Source organism: Biomphalaria glabrata, chromosome 6 (assembly GCF_947242115.1).
Source record: "Biomphalaria glabrata chromosome 6, xgBioGlab47.1, whole genome shotgun sequence".
NCBI classification, from domain to species: domain Eukaryota; kingdom Metazoa; phylum Mollusca; class Gastropoda; family Planorbidae; genus Biomphalaria; species Biomphalaria glabrata.
Genome location: NC_074716.1, coordinates 19,585,000 through 19,598,855, shown reverse-complemented (window position 1 = coordinate 19,598,855; position 13,856 = coordinate 19,585,000). Strand labels below are relative to the sequence as shown.

General features: G+C 33.1%; 1 protein-coding gene across 1 annotated transcript; it reads left to right on the top strand.

The window, feature by feature from the left end:
* The first annotated feature begins 1,027 nt into the window (after positions 1-1,027).
* Positions 1,028-13,008, top strand: LOC106066662 (uncharacterized). The gene is made up of 5 exons (XM_013225731.2): positions 1,028-1,167; positions 7,530-7,641; positions 10,006-10,073; positions 12,707-12,823; positions 12,952-13,008. The coding sequence occupies exons 1-5, from the start codon at positions 1,165-1,167 to the stop codon at positions 12,970-12,972; spliced, it is 321 nt and encodes a 106-aa protein (XP_013081185.1). The 5' UTR covers positions 1,028-1,164; the 3' UTR covers positions 12,973-13,008.
* The last annotated feature ends 848 nt before the right edge of the window (positions 13,009-13,856 follow it).

Genomic DNA, 13,856 nt, shown 5'->3' with positions numbered 1-13,856 from the left:
CCCCTGCACACTCTTCTCAACAAGATCAATTACCAAATCTTCATTTAAATCCAAAGATGGATTCAATGACTGGTGGAGGTTATCCCAAAAAAAAGAAAAACATGAGACCAGCAGAGCTCACATTCAGACGTCGCTTACTTGGAGGGAACTTGAAGTTTGCCTGGGAGTAGGGAACAACAAGGTCCAAGATTTGATTATACAAGAGACGAAAACCTGAAGAGTTAGTAAAATTACTATCATAGTACGATCCACTCTTGAGGGAGCATGTGCTTCGAACTAAGCTTTGTTCCAGACCGAATACATACATGTCTCTACAAATACAAAATGAATTTATTACAATATTGGGGGATCACGCTAAAAAACAAAGTAAAACAAGCCAAACATTTCTCTATTATTTTTGACAGTACATCTGACATCTCAAAGCTGGATCAAATTTCCCAAATTTTACGGCATGTTGTCATGGAGAATGACGGGGTGCAGGTTCGTGAGTCTTTTGTTGACTTCATCGACACAAAGGACACGCATGCTGCTAGAATCGCTGAGATGATTCTAGAGAAATTGCGTTTGGATGGCTTAGACATAATGGACTGCAGGGGTCAAGGCTATGATAATGATACGGTCATGAAAGAAATAACAATATTTGATTAATGAATACATATTATTATGAAAAAAAAGTAAGGTTTTGCAATGTTATTTATTAGTTAGTTGTTTTTGAGGGGCGGTGGGGGGGGGGCATCAAGATGAGGTACCGCACCAGGCATCATATACTCTAGCTACGCCACTGATATATATAATATATATATATATATATATATATATATATATATATATATATATATATATATATATATATATATATATATTATATACGCATAGCACATTATTATCTTTTCTTTTGTAGTAACAAATAACTATTTATGCAAAATTTGCTTTTATTTACAAAAGAACATTTTCTTCCCTCCACCTTATGGATCCACCAACGGTGAATGAATATTAAAGAAGGAAAACAAAATCTGGAAATGCTATTTTACACATAAAAGTCTGTTTAGTTCATGTTTAGTTGTTGAACGATTCTTAGTAGATTTAAAGTGCGAGTTCGGAAGTAAAAACTTGTCCTGCGCACTAACGAAAGTTGTCGTTTCCTTTTCCTATGTAAACTTCACAATGGTGAGCAATGAATTTTTTTTTTATATTGATATCAACAAAATCATTTGTAATCAATTGTTAATAAATATTAGTCATTCTTTATAAATACATATTTCAATTGATGTTTCAATGCGTTAGCGAAAACGCTCTTTAATAAATTATCTTAATGGTTAAAATATTATCTTGTATACAACTATTTATGTTGGCATCTATTTTATTTTATATAGAAAGAGTATGATAGAGGTCTAGATATTGGATCGAGATCTAGATTCTAAGTTCGTATAAATTAGAGACTTAAATTCTAATAAATAGAACTACCTAGATCTACTTTTAGTTAGTTATATTAGCAATCTAGACTAGTTACAAAGTCTCGGTGTTTGTTGACCCTGGCCTGTTATAAGTTTTTGTGTTTTACTGAACTCAAGGACTCTTCGTCTCTACTCAGACTACTCATCTACTGTCTAGTCTAGTTTCTAAGTAATCTAAGTCAGACTAACCTAAGTAAATCTATAATAGTGTAATGATTTAGACTCTAGTTTCTAAGTCTAAATTATAATGATAATTGGAATCTAGAGGCAGAGGAGTAGAGGTAGATCTAGTTGAAGTCTGAAGTTTATATATATAGACAATATAGAGTAAAGGATGGTTGTCGGACACGCTAAGCCATTCTCCGGCCATTTTTAAGTTTCAAAATTCATAACTCCGTAATGGTCTAACCTATGAATAAACTGATGGTGTCAATGAATTCGTCATCCTTTTGTCTATAAAAATAGCTATTTTGTAATGTATCACTACGCATAGTTAAAATTAGATCTGATGTGAAGAGGGGTAGGTTGGGTTTTCTGATGCGTAAAAGTTTTCGTCATGATTTTTGTCTCTGTAAAAGTTGTTGGCCGGTTTGGAGATTTATCGGACACTTCAAAGGAAATAGATGTCTTCTATATATTAAACATGTTATTATTAAGACATTCCATCCTTAATTTTATTATTCTGTACATTAGCGCAACAACACAAGCCATATTATCACTTTTCCCACGCTCCACGCTTTCATTCTCGGCTTGTAACTGACGTCACACCACGGCCACTACTTTGGGCCTAGCTTAGCTGGTCGCGCTAGGGGAAAAAATCGCCTCTGTTGGGGGGGGGGGAGAAGAGTAGGAGTATTCTCTCTAGTCTACCTACGGGGCACTTTTTTTCCCCCGTAGCACAGCTCCACTAGCGCAGTGCGTGCCTGTCTCACCTTAGCCTTTATGGTACCAGTCAGATAATTGCTAGTCTCCTGCTCTCTCTCTCACCTGCTTTTTTTTTTTTTTTTAGAGCGTGTAATGGTATGCTTAAGAGACGTGGAAAAAGGGGGGGGGGGGGAGAGACTTCATGTAGTATACTCTTTTGATTTTGACAATCTCTTAGAATTTTGATGTTTGACACAATGGCCATTTAGCGCACCTGGTCGATCAATAATTGTAGGCTCGAGGTCTACAATGATATTGCTATTGTCAAGTACTGTGACTTTTTTTTTTTCAGCTGCCCATTGATTCCAATTTATTATTCCAATTTAATTATTATTGTATATACATGGGCACCTAAGTGCTATAACATTTGTACATATTTGTTGCATATTAAATGGTTTAAAATAAATGGTTATACGTTTTGCATACACCACATTAACTTTTTTTTTATAAATATGTTACGAATTTTTTTTTTGTGAAACATGTAACAAACACACACAAGAACACATACATAACTTAAATATACATTTTCTACTATATTATTTTATCAAACAACAAAATTATTCTTGTAAATGTTAAAAAAAACAACAATAACAATTTGTTTATTTCCCCATAAGTACTGTGTCAAGTTATTTCCCTTTGATGACTAGCGTCATATGACGATATGTTTTCTTATTCAGAAAGGTAAAACTTGTTGGCCACCCCCTATTTACATGTTAAGTGGGAAAGGAGAGTCTGGGTTGTACAATTTATCTGCTTCTAGTGCCTATTTAGAAGCATTATATCTGGGTTTTAATTGGGTAATGCATCTAGGGGCTTAAAAATCGTCTTAGCTCCAGACCCTATCTCGTTCTTCCCCTTGGGAGAAAAAAAGCTAAGTTTTACAGTAGTCTACTTTGACCCCAGATAAAATTACTTTCTCTCAATATAAAAGGGAGCTGTACGTGTCGGAAGTGTGACAAAATAGTCCATGCGCAATATTTATACGGAAGTTGGGTAGTAAACATTCAAATAAAGAAGATTTAATAATAATACATCGAGGTGGCCGATATGCGAGACGAAACCCGGGTGGCCGACAACCATCCTTTACTCTAGTAGATTCTTATATTAGGCACACCGTATTCGGGAACTAGGTCAAATTTTTATTTTATTTTTTTAATTGGTGACGGTTTAACTTACAAAAAAACTGAAAGCAGATTCTTATTCTGCAACTAAAGGACTATAAAAATAGCTGTGATTCTTTGAATTACCACTCATTGTCAAGATTTTATTTTAAAATAAATCAGGTCACTTCATGCTCCTATAATAAACGAAGTTTTTGTGCTTTCTCCTTTAGCGCACATCGAGCACCGTTAAGAAACACCACTATGTTATTGCTAATAAATTATATCTGTGTTAATTAAAAATTATTTAGATTGTATTAAAAGAAGTAGATTCACTTCTGCAATATGTATTTATAGTATTTATAGTATATTGTCTCTCTATATATGCCTACCTATATAATCTATGTGTAGAAACAGACAGAAATAAATCTCTATAAATCATAGATCTATAAATTAATTATTATAATTTAATAAACATGATATTTTCAACTAGGCTACATGTATTCTCTGTCTCTTTCTTTTAATTCCCATCCAAGGACCCTCTTCTTTTCATATTTTGGATGTTCGTTTTGTTACACCTTAACATCCCCTCCCTCCCATAGATGCTTATAATTCTTTTCATGACTCTCTCCCCCTTCCCTCCACTGCCTGTATGATAGGTTGTGACACTACACGCTTAGTGTATACCTCTCCTCACCACCAGCTCTCGCCTGGTGTGATCACCTGCAGTGGGCATGGTCTCTGGCTTCAAATTAGCAGCCCGCACTTTTTCTTTCATTCATAAATTATATCTCGATCTAGGTCACTTTTATTCATTGAAAAAATCATAGATTTATTAATCCCAGTAATATTTCTTATTACGATTTTGCCTTGTGCACTATAGGAGAATGTGTTAAATTCATTATTAATGTTGAAACACCTCCTTTTTTAATTTTATTTAACAGCTTACGGAATAAATGTGATTGAAATGTCTTTCTAAAGATGTTTGGAAGCTTATTTTGATAGATCCACCAGCCTACGATCAAACAGGCTCATAATATAGCCTTCATCCCTTACTTATATGGGTATGAATTGCCGGGGGAGGTTTATACAATAGCTTTACATACTTGGTTACCGAGAATCTAAAAAACTGCCATCTGCTTTGGAAAAGCGGAACAAAAATACAGGAACTTATCTAAAATTGGACATGCACTGTCACGAAACATCGTTTTTAGCTCCAAACATAAAAATAAGTTAATTATAAACAAAAAAAGCGACGTGTTTCTTAAAGGAGAATTTGATGAGCTGTGCCTAATATAAGAAGCTACTATAGATCTAGTAACTTATATTATATACTATATAGTATAATAGTATACAATATATTGGGAGGTGAACTTCCGGTGTCCAAAAAATGACGTAAAAAACTTGAGACAAGAGTTTTCCTTACTGCTACATAGGTCTTTGTTTGAAATCGATTATGCTCACTATATATAAAGATATCATTGTTAAAAAGAGTGAATTCGATTACTTTTGATGATGGAGAACATTTTTGTCTTTAAAAATTTTTTGAAAAAACATTTTGCATTGAAAGTATATACATTTTTATTTTTGCTGATACTCATAACAGAAAAGTGGTACCCTGTTGATTTTTTCCTGCTAATAGTTCATGTGTCTGGCTATATTCCTACCAATTTTCAGATTGATTTTATAGAAGATATTGTTTGTCAACAACAAATGAAATTATAATAATGTTGTAGCAGATATTATTAGTAATTATTAGCTCCAGATCTAGATACTTTTGAAAGATTTTTTACCTTGTAATTTTTTTTAAAAACGCATTTGAAAAAAATTGTTTCAGGCGATTTTGATCCCAATTATTAAATATTTTGTTATTTTCTGCCATCACAACGCCGCCATTTTGTCCCCGCCTCTCTGACATTTCTTGTAGATCTAGACCCAATAATTTGTTTATTTCATCAATATTTACATTTTAAACAACTGAAGTTCGTAAATATAAATGAAATCACAATTGTGAGCTAGAAATTTACTACGAATACTAGATCTACTATTAAATTTCTTATTTAATAAGTAGATCTATCGTCTACGAAACTCAATTATGTAGCAGTAAGGAAAACCCAGTCTCAAGATTTCACCTCCCTATCTAGACCTAGAGTAAAGTGCGAAGTTTGATCCCATAATCCTGCTGGAAGCAATTTTTATGTTTGGAATTTTATAGCACCGTAATGGTCTGACCTATGAAAAAAGATGGTATCTGTGAATTCCTTGTCCTTTTGTCTATAAAAATAGATCTGATTTAATGTATCACTAGTCACTAGGCTTAGTTAAAATTATATATGAGGTCAAAGAGGTGTAGGGTGGGTACTTTTCCTCTATCAGATTTCTCCCCCAGTTAGTAAGCTTGATCGGGCTGATGGAAGGTTTGAACAGATAAAAGAAAATACATCTAAAACGTTTTAATCTTTAATTTTCACTATGAAGTCATTTTCTTTTTACTCCAGCGCAAGAACACCATCCATTGCCACCTTTCCCATGCTCCATCAAATAGTCTCTTTGAACTGATGAGCCATCAGACTTAAAAATAGCCATAAGCCCATGACCCATTTCCTTCACTACCAGAAGGTACAAAAAATATAATTCCACACCTCGAGTTTGACCTCATCATGTACTTAGCCTTTACAAGGAAAAGGAAATTGTATGTGTCGGAAGTGAAGAAAAAGGTGCATGCTCAGTAGCAATATAGTAGTAATTTGGTAAACATTCAAAGAAAAAAAGTTTAGCAATAAAAAGTGAACTGATTGAACTGCCTGGTCGTGCGGTTTGCGCGCTGGACTGTCGTTCAGATTTATCCATGGTCCAGGGTTCAAACCCTGCCCGCTCTCATCCCCCGTCGTCCTGCGGGAGGTTTGGACTAGGAAGTAATTATCTTCAACTCTGAAGGAACATCCGAAACATGTAAAACATTTTACAAATCGGGGCTTTTCGAGCTTCGCACTTTACTATAGTAGTAGACCAGGTCATTAGAGTAGATAAGTTTTAGATCTATATTTTAATGTAATAATAAGGTCATTGCTCAATAACTTGACAAAACTTGTATAGATTATAATAGATTGAAATGGTAAGCAGTTTGATATTGATCTAAAATCTAGATTATTCTAAATCTAGGCTATTGTGATCACCCTGTCTTAACTTTTAAACAGTATAATTTTAAAAGTAAATTATTATGGTTTTAAGTATTCATCAGTTACAGAAGCTGTCAGACTAATTGATTGTCTCTTGAACAATTTGTTACAAGTTCTGAATTTAACTAAATTAAGTATTACACCAACTTGACTCTTTATTATTTTTTAAGTTCATTAGTAGAAATTAATAATTTTGGATCTTAAAAAAGTAGAATGCAAAAAAAAAAAGAACCCCTGATTCCTGTATTAATTTTAATAATAAAAAAAATATAGAAGCGCAGACCTGCCTGCCGTTACGCAAAATCTCCCAAAAATGACTGTCAGAAAATACAAATTTAACCCGTCGCGTTACGCATTTCGTATTTTTTCCCCCTCTCTTGACTAGCTTACAGGCGGTCACGCTAAGCCGTCCTGTTAGGGGTGGGGGAACACACTGTTTCAAGATCTTACGTTGATTGGTTCTTAATAGCAATTAGATTTAGTCTAGAAATGAAGAACGTGAGAGTGAAGGAGTGGAGGGTTGGTACCGTCAGTTAGCTGCTGATACACTGTGACTTTTTTTTGTGTAGGTTCATTAGTAGAAATTAATTATGTTGGTGCATTAAAAAAGTGCTTTCAATTCAAAACACATTGAGTGACATTGTAGATATCTAGTCTAGATCTAGAATCTAGATAACTTGTTATACAGGAATAGATCTAGCTAGTCATTACGTTATGATTCTCCACATTACTATACAATCTAGATTTTGACCACCTGTGTTACACATTTGGACTTTTTTTTGGGTAGGCAGGTCTGTTTATATATTAATGTCACTGCATAGTACAGTACTGTGGAAGTACAGTTTTAACCTTTTCATATTTTTCTTTCTCAGGTGAACGTACCAAAGCAACGTAGAACTTTTTGCAAAGGCAAAAAATGCAAAAAACATACCGTTCACAAAGTTACTCAGTATAAGGCTGGCAAGGCTTCATTGTATGCCCAAGGTATCTTATTCTATGTAACCTACATCTAATATTAAGTCAGGGTTCGTAGCCACCTGGAAAACACCTTGAATTTCATATTAAATTCAAGGCCTTGAAAAAGCCTTGAATTTCGTAAAAAACGGTGAAAAAACCTTGAATTTTAAAACTGGACCTTGAGTTCTTTCCCTCCCGATACCTGGTGTTTATTTTCGTTTTTTTCCCGGTTACATTGAGCTGACCAGTGACGACGCGTCTACACCGCCTTTCGCCCACTTGTGAAGCGCGACCTCGTGATTGAAAACGACCTTGGCTCAAGCAAGCATTTCACTTAGCACTATTTTCCTTTCACTGTTACGACTGAAGACGCGCTAGATCTAGTCTGTAGTGACTATTGTCTATAACTAGAGCAATTAGCAGCCTAATGTGAAGGCTAACACCCCTCCGGGCACTCCCTCGCCGAAAATCTTCTTGTTGTAACAGTAAGAGTGACTTCGCGTGGAAAGTCCGTATATCATCTTATCTTTGTGTCTTTCTGAGTATTTTATTAGATTTTGTATTTGGAGATTATGATTCAGTGTTTAAGTATAATTGCTACCGGTACTTTACTTTTGAGTCTTCTCACGATCCATCCTTCTCATCTAGCTAGAAATAGTATCTAAATTTAGATCTAAGTTAGATCTAGTGAAGATAATTCGCGCTTAACCTGAAAACTCCGTGAATTTTAGTTAGTTTAAGGATCTAGATACAGGTACATCTAATGTCTAGATTGCTCTAGAAATACGCTAGATTCTAGATTTACACTAAATCACTAGAATCTAGTGAAGATAATTCTCTCACAGCCGTTAAAAGTCCGCGAAGTTTAGTGACATTGAGTTAGAACCTATAGAGTCTAGATATACGATAGATTCAGTGAAGATAATTCGCACACAGCCATGAAAAGTCCACCAATTTAGTGACTTAATTAGATCTAGACTGTAGAAGCAGTGACAGCCGTGAAAAGTCCGCGAAGTTAGTGACTTAGATCTAGACTCTAGAGTTACGGTAGATTCAGTGAAAATAATTCGCACACAGCTGTGAAAAGTCCGCGAATTTTAGGGACTAGATTTATGGTGATTCAGTGAAGATAATTCGAAAAAAGTCCGCGAATTTAGTGACTTAGACTTAGATCTAGACTTAATTTACGCTAATCCAATAGAATAGAGTGAAGATAATTCTCTCACAGCTGTGAAAATTCCGCGAATTTAGTGACTTAGATCTAGACTCTAGATTTACGGTAGATTCAGTGAAAATAATTCGCACACAGCTGTGAAAAGTCCGCGAATTTAGTGACTTAGACTTAGATCTAGACTTAATTTACGCTAATATTTAATAATCCAATAGAATATAGAGTGAAGATAATTCTCTCACAGCCGTGAAAAGTCCGCGAATTTAGTGACTTAAATTAGAGTCTAGATCTACTGTAGATTTAACGAAAATATTTCGCACACAGCTGTAGAAAAGCCCGTAGAGTTATTTTGGTTGTAATTTACTTAAAACTGATGGAAAGCAAGTCAACTGCTATAGTAAGAATGAAATATTATTTTTACAAATCTATGTCAATTTAAGAAAATTTCCAACTTCAGATTGCGACAGTTTTAGCTGAATTACATCTCATATTTTAAAAAAGTTATTCTTCTGTAGTGCAATCTTATATGTGTGTGTTTTCTAATGTATTAAAAAGTTGCATTTAAATGCTTAGGAAACACTAGAGATGAATTCTTTTTTTTTTTTTTTTTTTGGAGGTATGATTTCAAATCAGCATACATTTTAATGAGGGTTTTTTAATTTAATATTTATATATATATATATATATATATATATATATATATATATATATATATATATATATATATATATATATATATATATATATATATATATATATATATATATATATATATATTATTCTTTTTACATATTTATGTCATATGTATGTAAATATATATACATATATATTGCTTGCTATGGTACGATGCATACCTTGAAAATCTAAAACTCTACCTTGAAAACCTGGAAAATACCTGGAAAATCATTCATGAAATTGGCTATGAACCCTGTTAAGTAAAATGCTTTGCTTCTTTACTGAGAAGTGTTAATTTTGGGATTTACACCTTTGGGTTTACCTGGTACTACTAAATGAAGGAAAAACTGTATAAAAATTATTAATACAGGACTGTAGCATTAAGTGTTTTTTTTTTGTTTTGTTTTCAGAAAGTTAATTGTATTATTACTTGTTAAAAAAGTGTACTGAATGATTGTACTAATTTAGGATGTGTCATGTTCCCAATTCTTAAGATATAGAAGTTGCATTTCTTAAATATTGAATACACTTTTTGTTTTTTTCAGGTAAAAGGCGTTACGACAGAAAACAGAGTGGTTATGGTGGTCAGTCCAAACCAGTTTTTAGGAAGAAGGTAAATTTGAAAACTCTAGCTGTTTAATAGATAAGCTGATTTATCAAATCTAAGATTGAACAGCTGCTGGTTTTATTTATTTGCCTTTTTTTTTTATCTTAAAAGACTGGTTTATTTCAGTGTGGGTGAATATATTATTAATCTCATGGTTTCAAAAGAACTATCCTTGAGTAGGTAAACTTATCCAGAACAGGGTACATTATAAATTTTTTAAGCATTTAAATTTATCATATACAATTTATTCTGTTCTGTCAAAGTATTTCAGTTATAATGAAACCTATGGCCTAACAATTAGAAATTATGTTTTCTGGGTGAAAAGGATGTTTTTTTAATTTTTTTTAGATCCAATCTAATAATAAGATGAGTTACTTTTATTTTGCCAAATAAATAATTTTTAAATTTGCTGCTACTGTTTCATAGGTAATAAAGATTATAAAAAAAATCCTTGGTGCATAGTTCATTCATTCATCCTTTTTGTGAAGACTGATGTGCTGGGCAAACCCTATTTCCTTGTATCTGTTGCTCACATTGTCACTGTTAATCATTAGGACAATGTGTAGATTTTTATTTTTAGTACTTAGGAAGAGTTGCCTACAAGTACACATCTTGCATATTTTGTACGCAAATGGACACCATTCCTATTAGATGTACCACATGATAGTATCACCTCTTTTTTTTTTCGCGCGCGCTGATGTGCGAAGATTTAAATACTTACTAGATAGATCTTACTGATGTAAATAAAGTTGAGTTCCTTGCAATGTGTCAGTTTATATGAAGTCTTCAAACTAATTGGGAATTGATTGCTTAGTTCTAATTCATCTAGACTGGATCTAAATCTAGAACCAGAGATATATTACAATATATGTCAGGCACCTATAATAGAATTAACGTAAATCTAGATCTAGATTTAAAAATTTAGATACTAGATCTAGATCTAATTGTGTAATCTAAATATAATATCTAGATTGTTCTAGATTTAGTTATAGATCTAAATCTAATTCTAGTCTACATTCTAATTTTAGATATGATCATGTGTGTAATAGACTTAGATTTACTAATGTAGAAATGGTAGGCTCAAGATATCTGTAACTAGATCTAGTTCTAAGTCTACTCAAAAGCAACAATTTCTTATCATTTATGGAATCTAAAATTTAAAATGGGGCAAAATTGGTTGTTCTAAGCTTACTTTGTGCAGGTCTAGATCTAGTATTTCACATTCACGATAGAGCAATTCTGTGGAATTGTTAAAATACTGTACCTTTAAATATCCCTAAGCACATAAAAAAAAATCAACTTTTAATGAAGCTGCTTACAGATCTAGTATTATTCTAGAGAAGGGCAGAGGTTTTCATAGAAGAAATATCTTAGCATGATAAACTTGCAGAATGTATCTTCTGCGGTAGATACCGTTATAATCACTAGCGACTAGCTAGGTTTCTCTACTTATCTTATCTTATATAATACAGACGTTACTTCAAAAAAGAAGATGATTACGTCCTACGCGTCATGCATTTAGTCATGCATATTAACCAATGACTTAAATTCTGCCAAGTCACTGGCCTTCCTGGCTAGCTCAGGCAACCCATTCCATGCTCTAATAGCACTAGGGAAGAAGGAGTATTTGTACAAATTTGTCCTAGCATATGGGACGAGGAATGTGCCTTTATCTTTGTGTCTTTCAGAGTATTTTATTAAATTTTGTTTTTGTATTTGTAGATTATGGTTCAGTGTTTTATGTATGATTGCTACTTTACTTTTGAGCCTTCTGTCCTGAAGGCTTTCTAAATTTAGTGAAGGACTAAATTCAAAGAATGAAATCAGGGGCACTTTAGAGGATGCCAAAGTTTTCATTGCTAACTCTGCACACAAAAAAAAGTCTGGAAGAAGAAAATCTGAGTGATATAAAAAAAAGAGTATTTTCAGCGTCTGGATACCTTGTAAAGAAATTTCCTATAAACAAAACTAATTTTATAAAACTAGATTTCACTGATGGAGCTAAGCAAAGCATTACATCTGGTTTAAGTCTAATTTCACTTGTAACAAAAATTCCCATTATTTTGAACGAATTTTCTGTTGCCGCTATTATGGAATGTGAAATAGGCCTACACTAGAGGCATCATGATCATAAGATCTTTCTTATTCTAGAAAAGTCTATGACAAAGACTACAAGTGTAAATAATTTGACACATTTGTACAAAATGTCTTATATAACTTTATGCAGTGTTAACTTTTGGATTGCTGCCTTTCGTGAATGTCATCTTAGTTGTGTGCTTGAATGATTTAATTTTAGTCTTTCCTGTATGTTAGTATATTTCTTGATATTTAGGAAAATACACATTTGTCCCTCAAAATACCAGTACTCATTTCCAGATCATTTTTGGCATGTAGGCATCTCTGACTTAGCCATTTCATAGCATGTAAATTTTGAAAGAGTTAGGTACTTGCTAGGTACTTGCTTATTAAAGGACATGTTATTAATGTTTCCTTTTTTTTTTTTCTATCAGTCTGGGGGTGGGGTGTATATATATAATTTTTTAATGATTTAAAAAATGGAGATTATTAACACTTTATCAGTGAATAAGTATTATTTGAAAAGTCTTAACATTGTTAACTATTGTTTTATTTACTTTAAGGCCAAGACCACCAGGAAGATAGTTTTGCGTATGGAGTGCACAGAATGCAAATACAGGAAACAGTTACCAATTAAGCGATGCAAGCACTTTGAACTTGGTGGTGATAAGAAGAGAAAGGTATTTAAGTCTTAAATCATTTTTCATTAACTTTTTTTCTTTTATCATATTCACTTGTCATTATTATTTTGTTTTTCAATTATTATATTCACTTGTTTTTAATACATACATTTTGTTTTTCTTTTCAGGGCCAGATGGTTATGTTTTAAAGGGCGTACATTAATAAACATTGTTCTAGTAAACCATATATCTTTTTTCTTTTTTTTAATAATTGTGTTTGCTGTTACAAAAAAAAAAGTTCAAATAGAATTCTATAATAAAGATCCTTAATGTCAAATTGAGAAAATTCTCACAAAGCATTAATCATTTAGAGCAGGGGTTGGCAAATTGCGGCCCGCCGACACCTACAGAAATCAGGTGTGCCCACAGTTATAGATATAAAAATGCAAATATTTAAAAAAAAACATATCTATATAAATTATTGAAACTGTCTCATAAAAAGTTTTCAGTAAATGAAGATTTTGCTTATTGGCTATAGGCCTACATCAATACACTCGATTCAAGACACAATGTCTGAGTTTTGGGTAGGCTTGGAACAAGAAGGCAAGTGTGACAACTGATGGAGCTCGATCTTTGACTGAGAACCATAAACTTGAAACAGGAAAGTTTGCACAAAGCTGCATATAATATTTACTTAAAAAGTACAAATACTTACAGAATGAAGGGGAGCTAACCACGGGTAGTTCTGATAAATAATCCAATGTATCCGCTAGCTTAGCATGAGCAAGGCAAAGGAGAAGAATAAAATCTCAAGAATGAAATTGTTATGTTACTTGAAGGACAATGACTGTGACTTTGTAACCAATATTTCTTAGGAAGAGTGGAAGACTAAATTTCATGTTTTCTGTCATCGCTGCTCCAATTGATTGTTTACATATGAAGTTAAATCTTTTCAAACAAGGCTTTCCCATTTCTACAGGCAAGCAAAATAACAAATAGTTTTGTCATTTTCTTTTGCTGAACACTTATTAAGAAAAGCCGATTCAGCTCCAGAGCAAAGAGAAGTTCCAGTCAGCACTACAACGGGAGTATT

Coding starts and splice junctions, on each gene's coding strand:
- LOC106066662 (XM_013225731.2), top strand. Junction 7,642..10,005: donor GGCTTCATTGTATGCCCAAG/GTATCTTATTCT, acceptor TGTTTTTTTCAG/GTAAAAGGCGTTACGACAGA. Junction 12,824..12,951: donor GTGGTGATAAGAAGAGAAAG/GTATTTAAGTCT, acceptor TTTTCTTTTCAG/GGCCAGATGGTTATGTTTTA.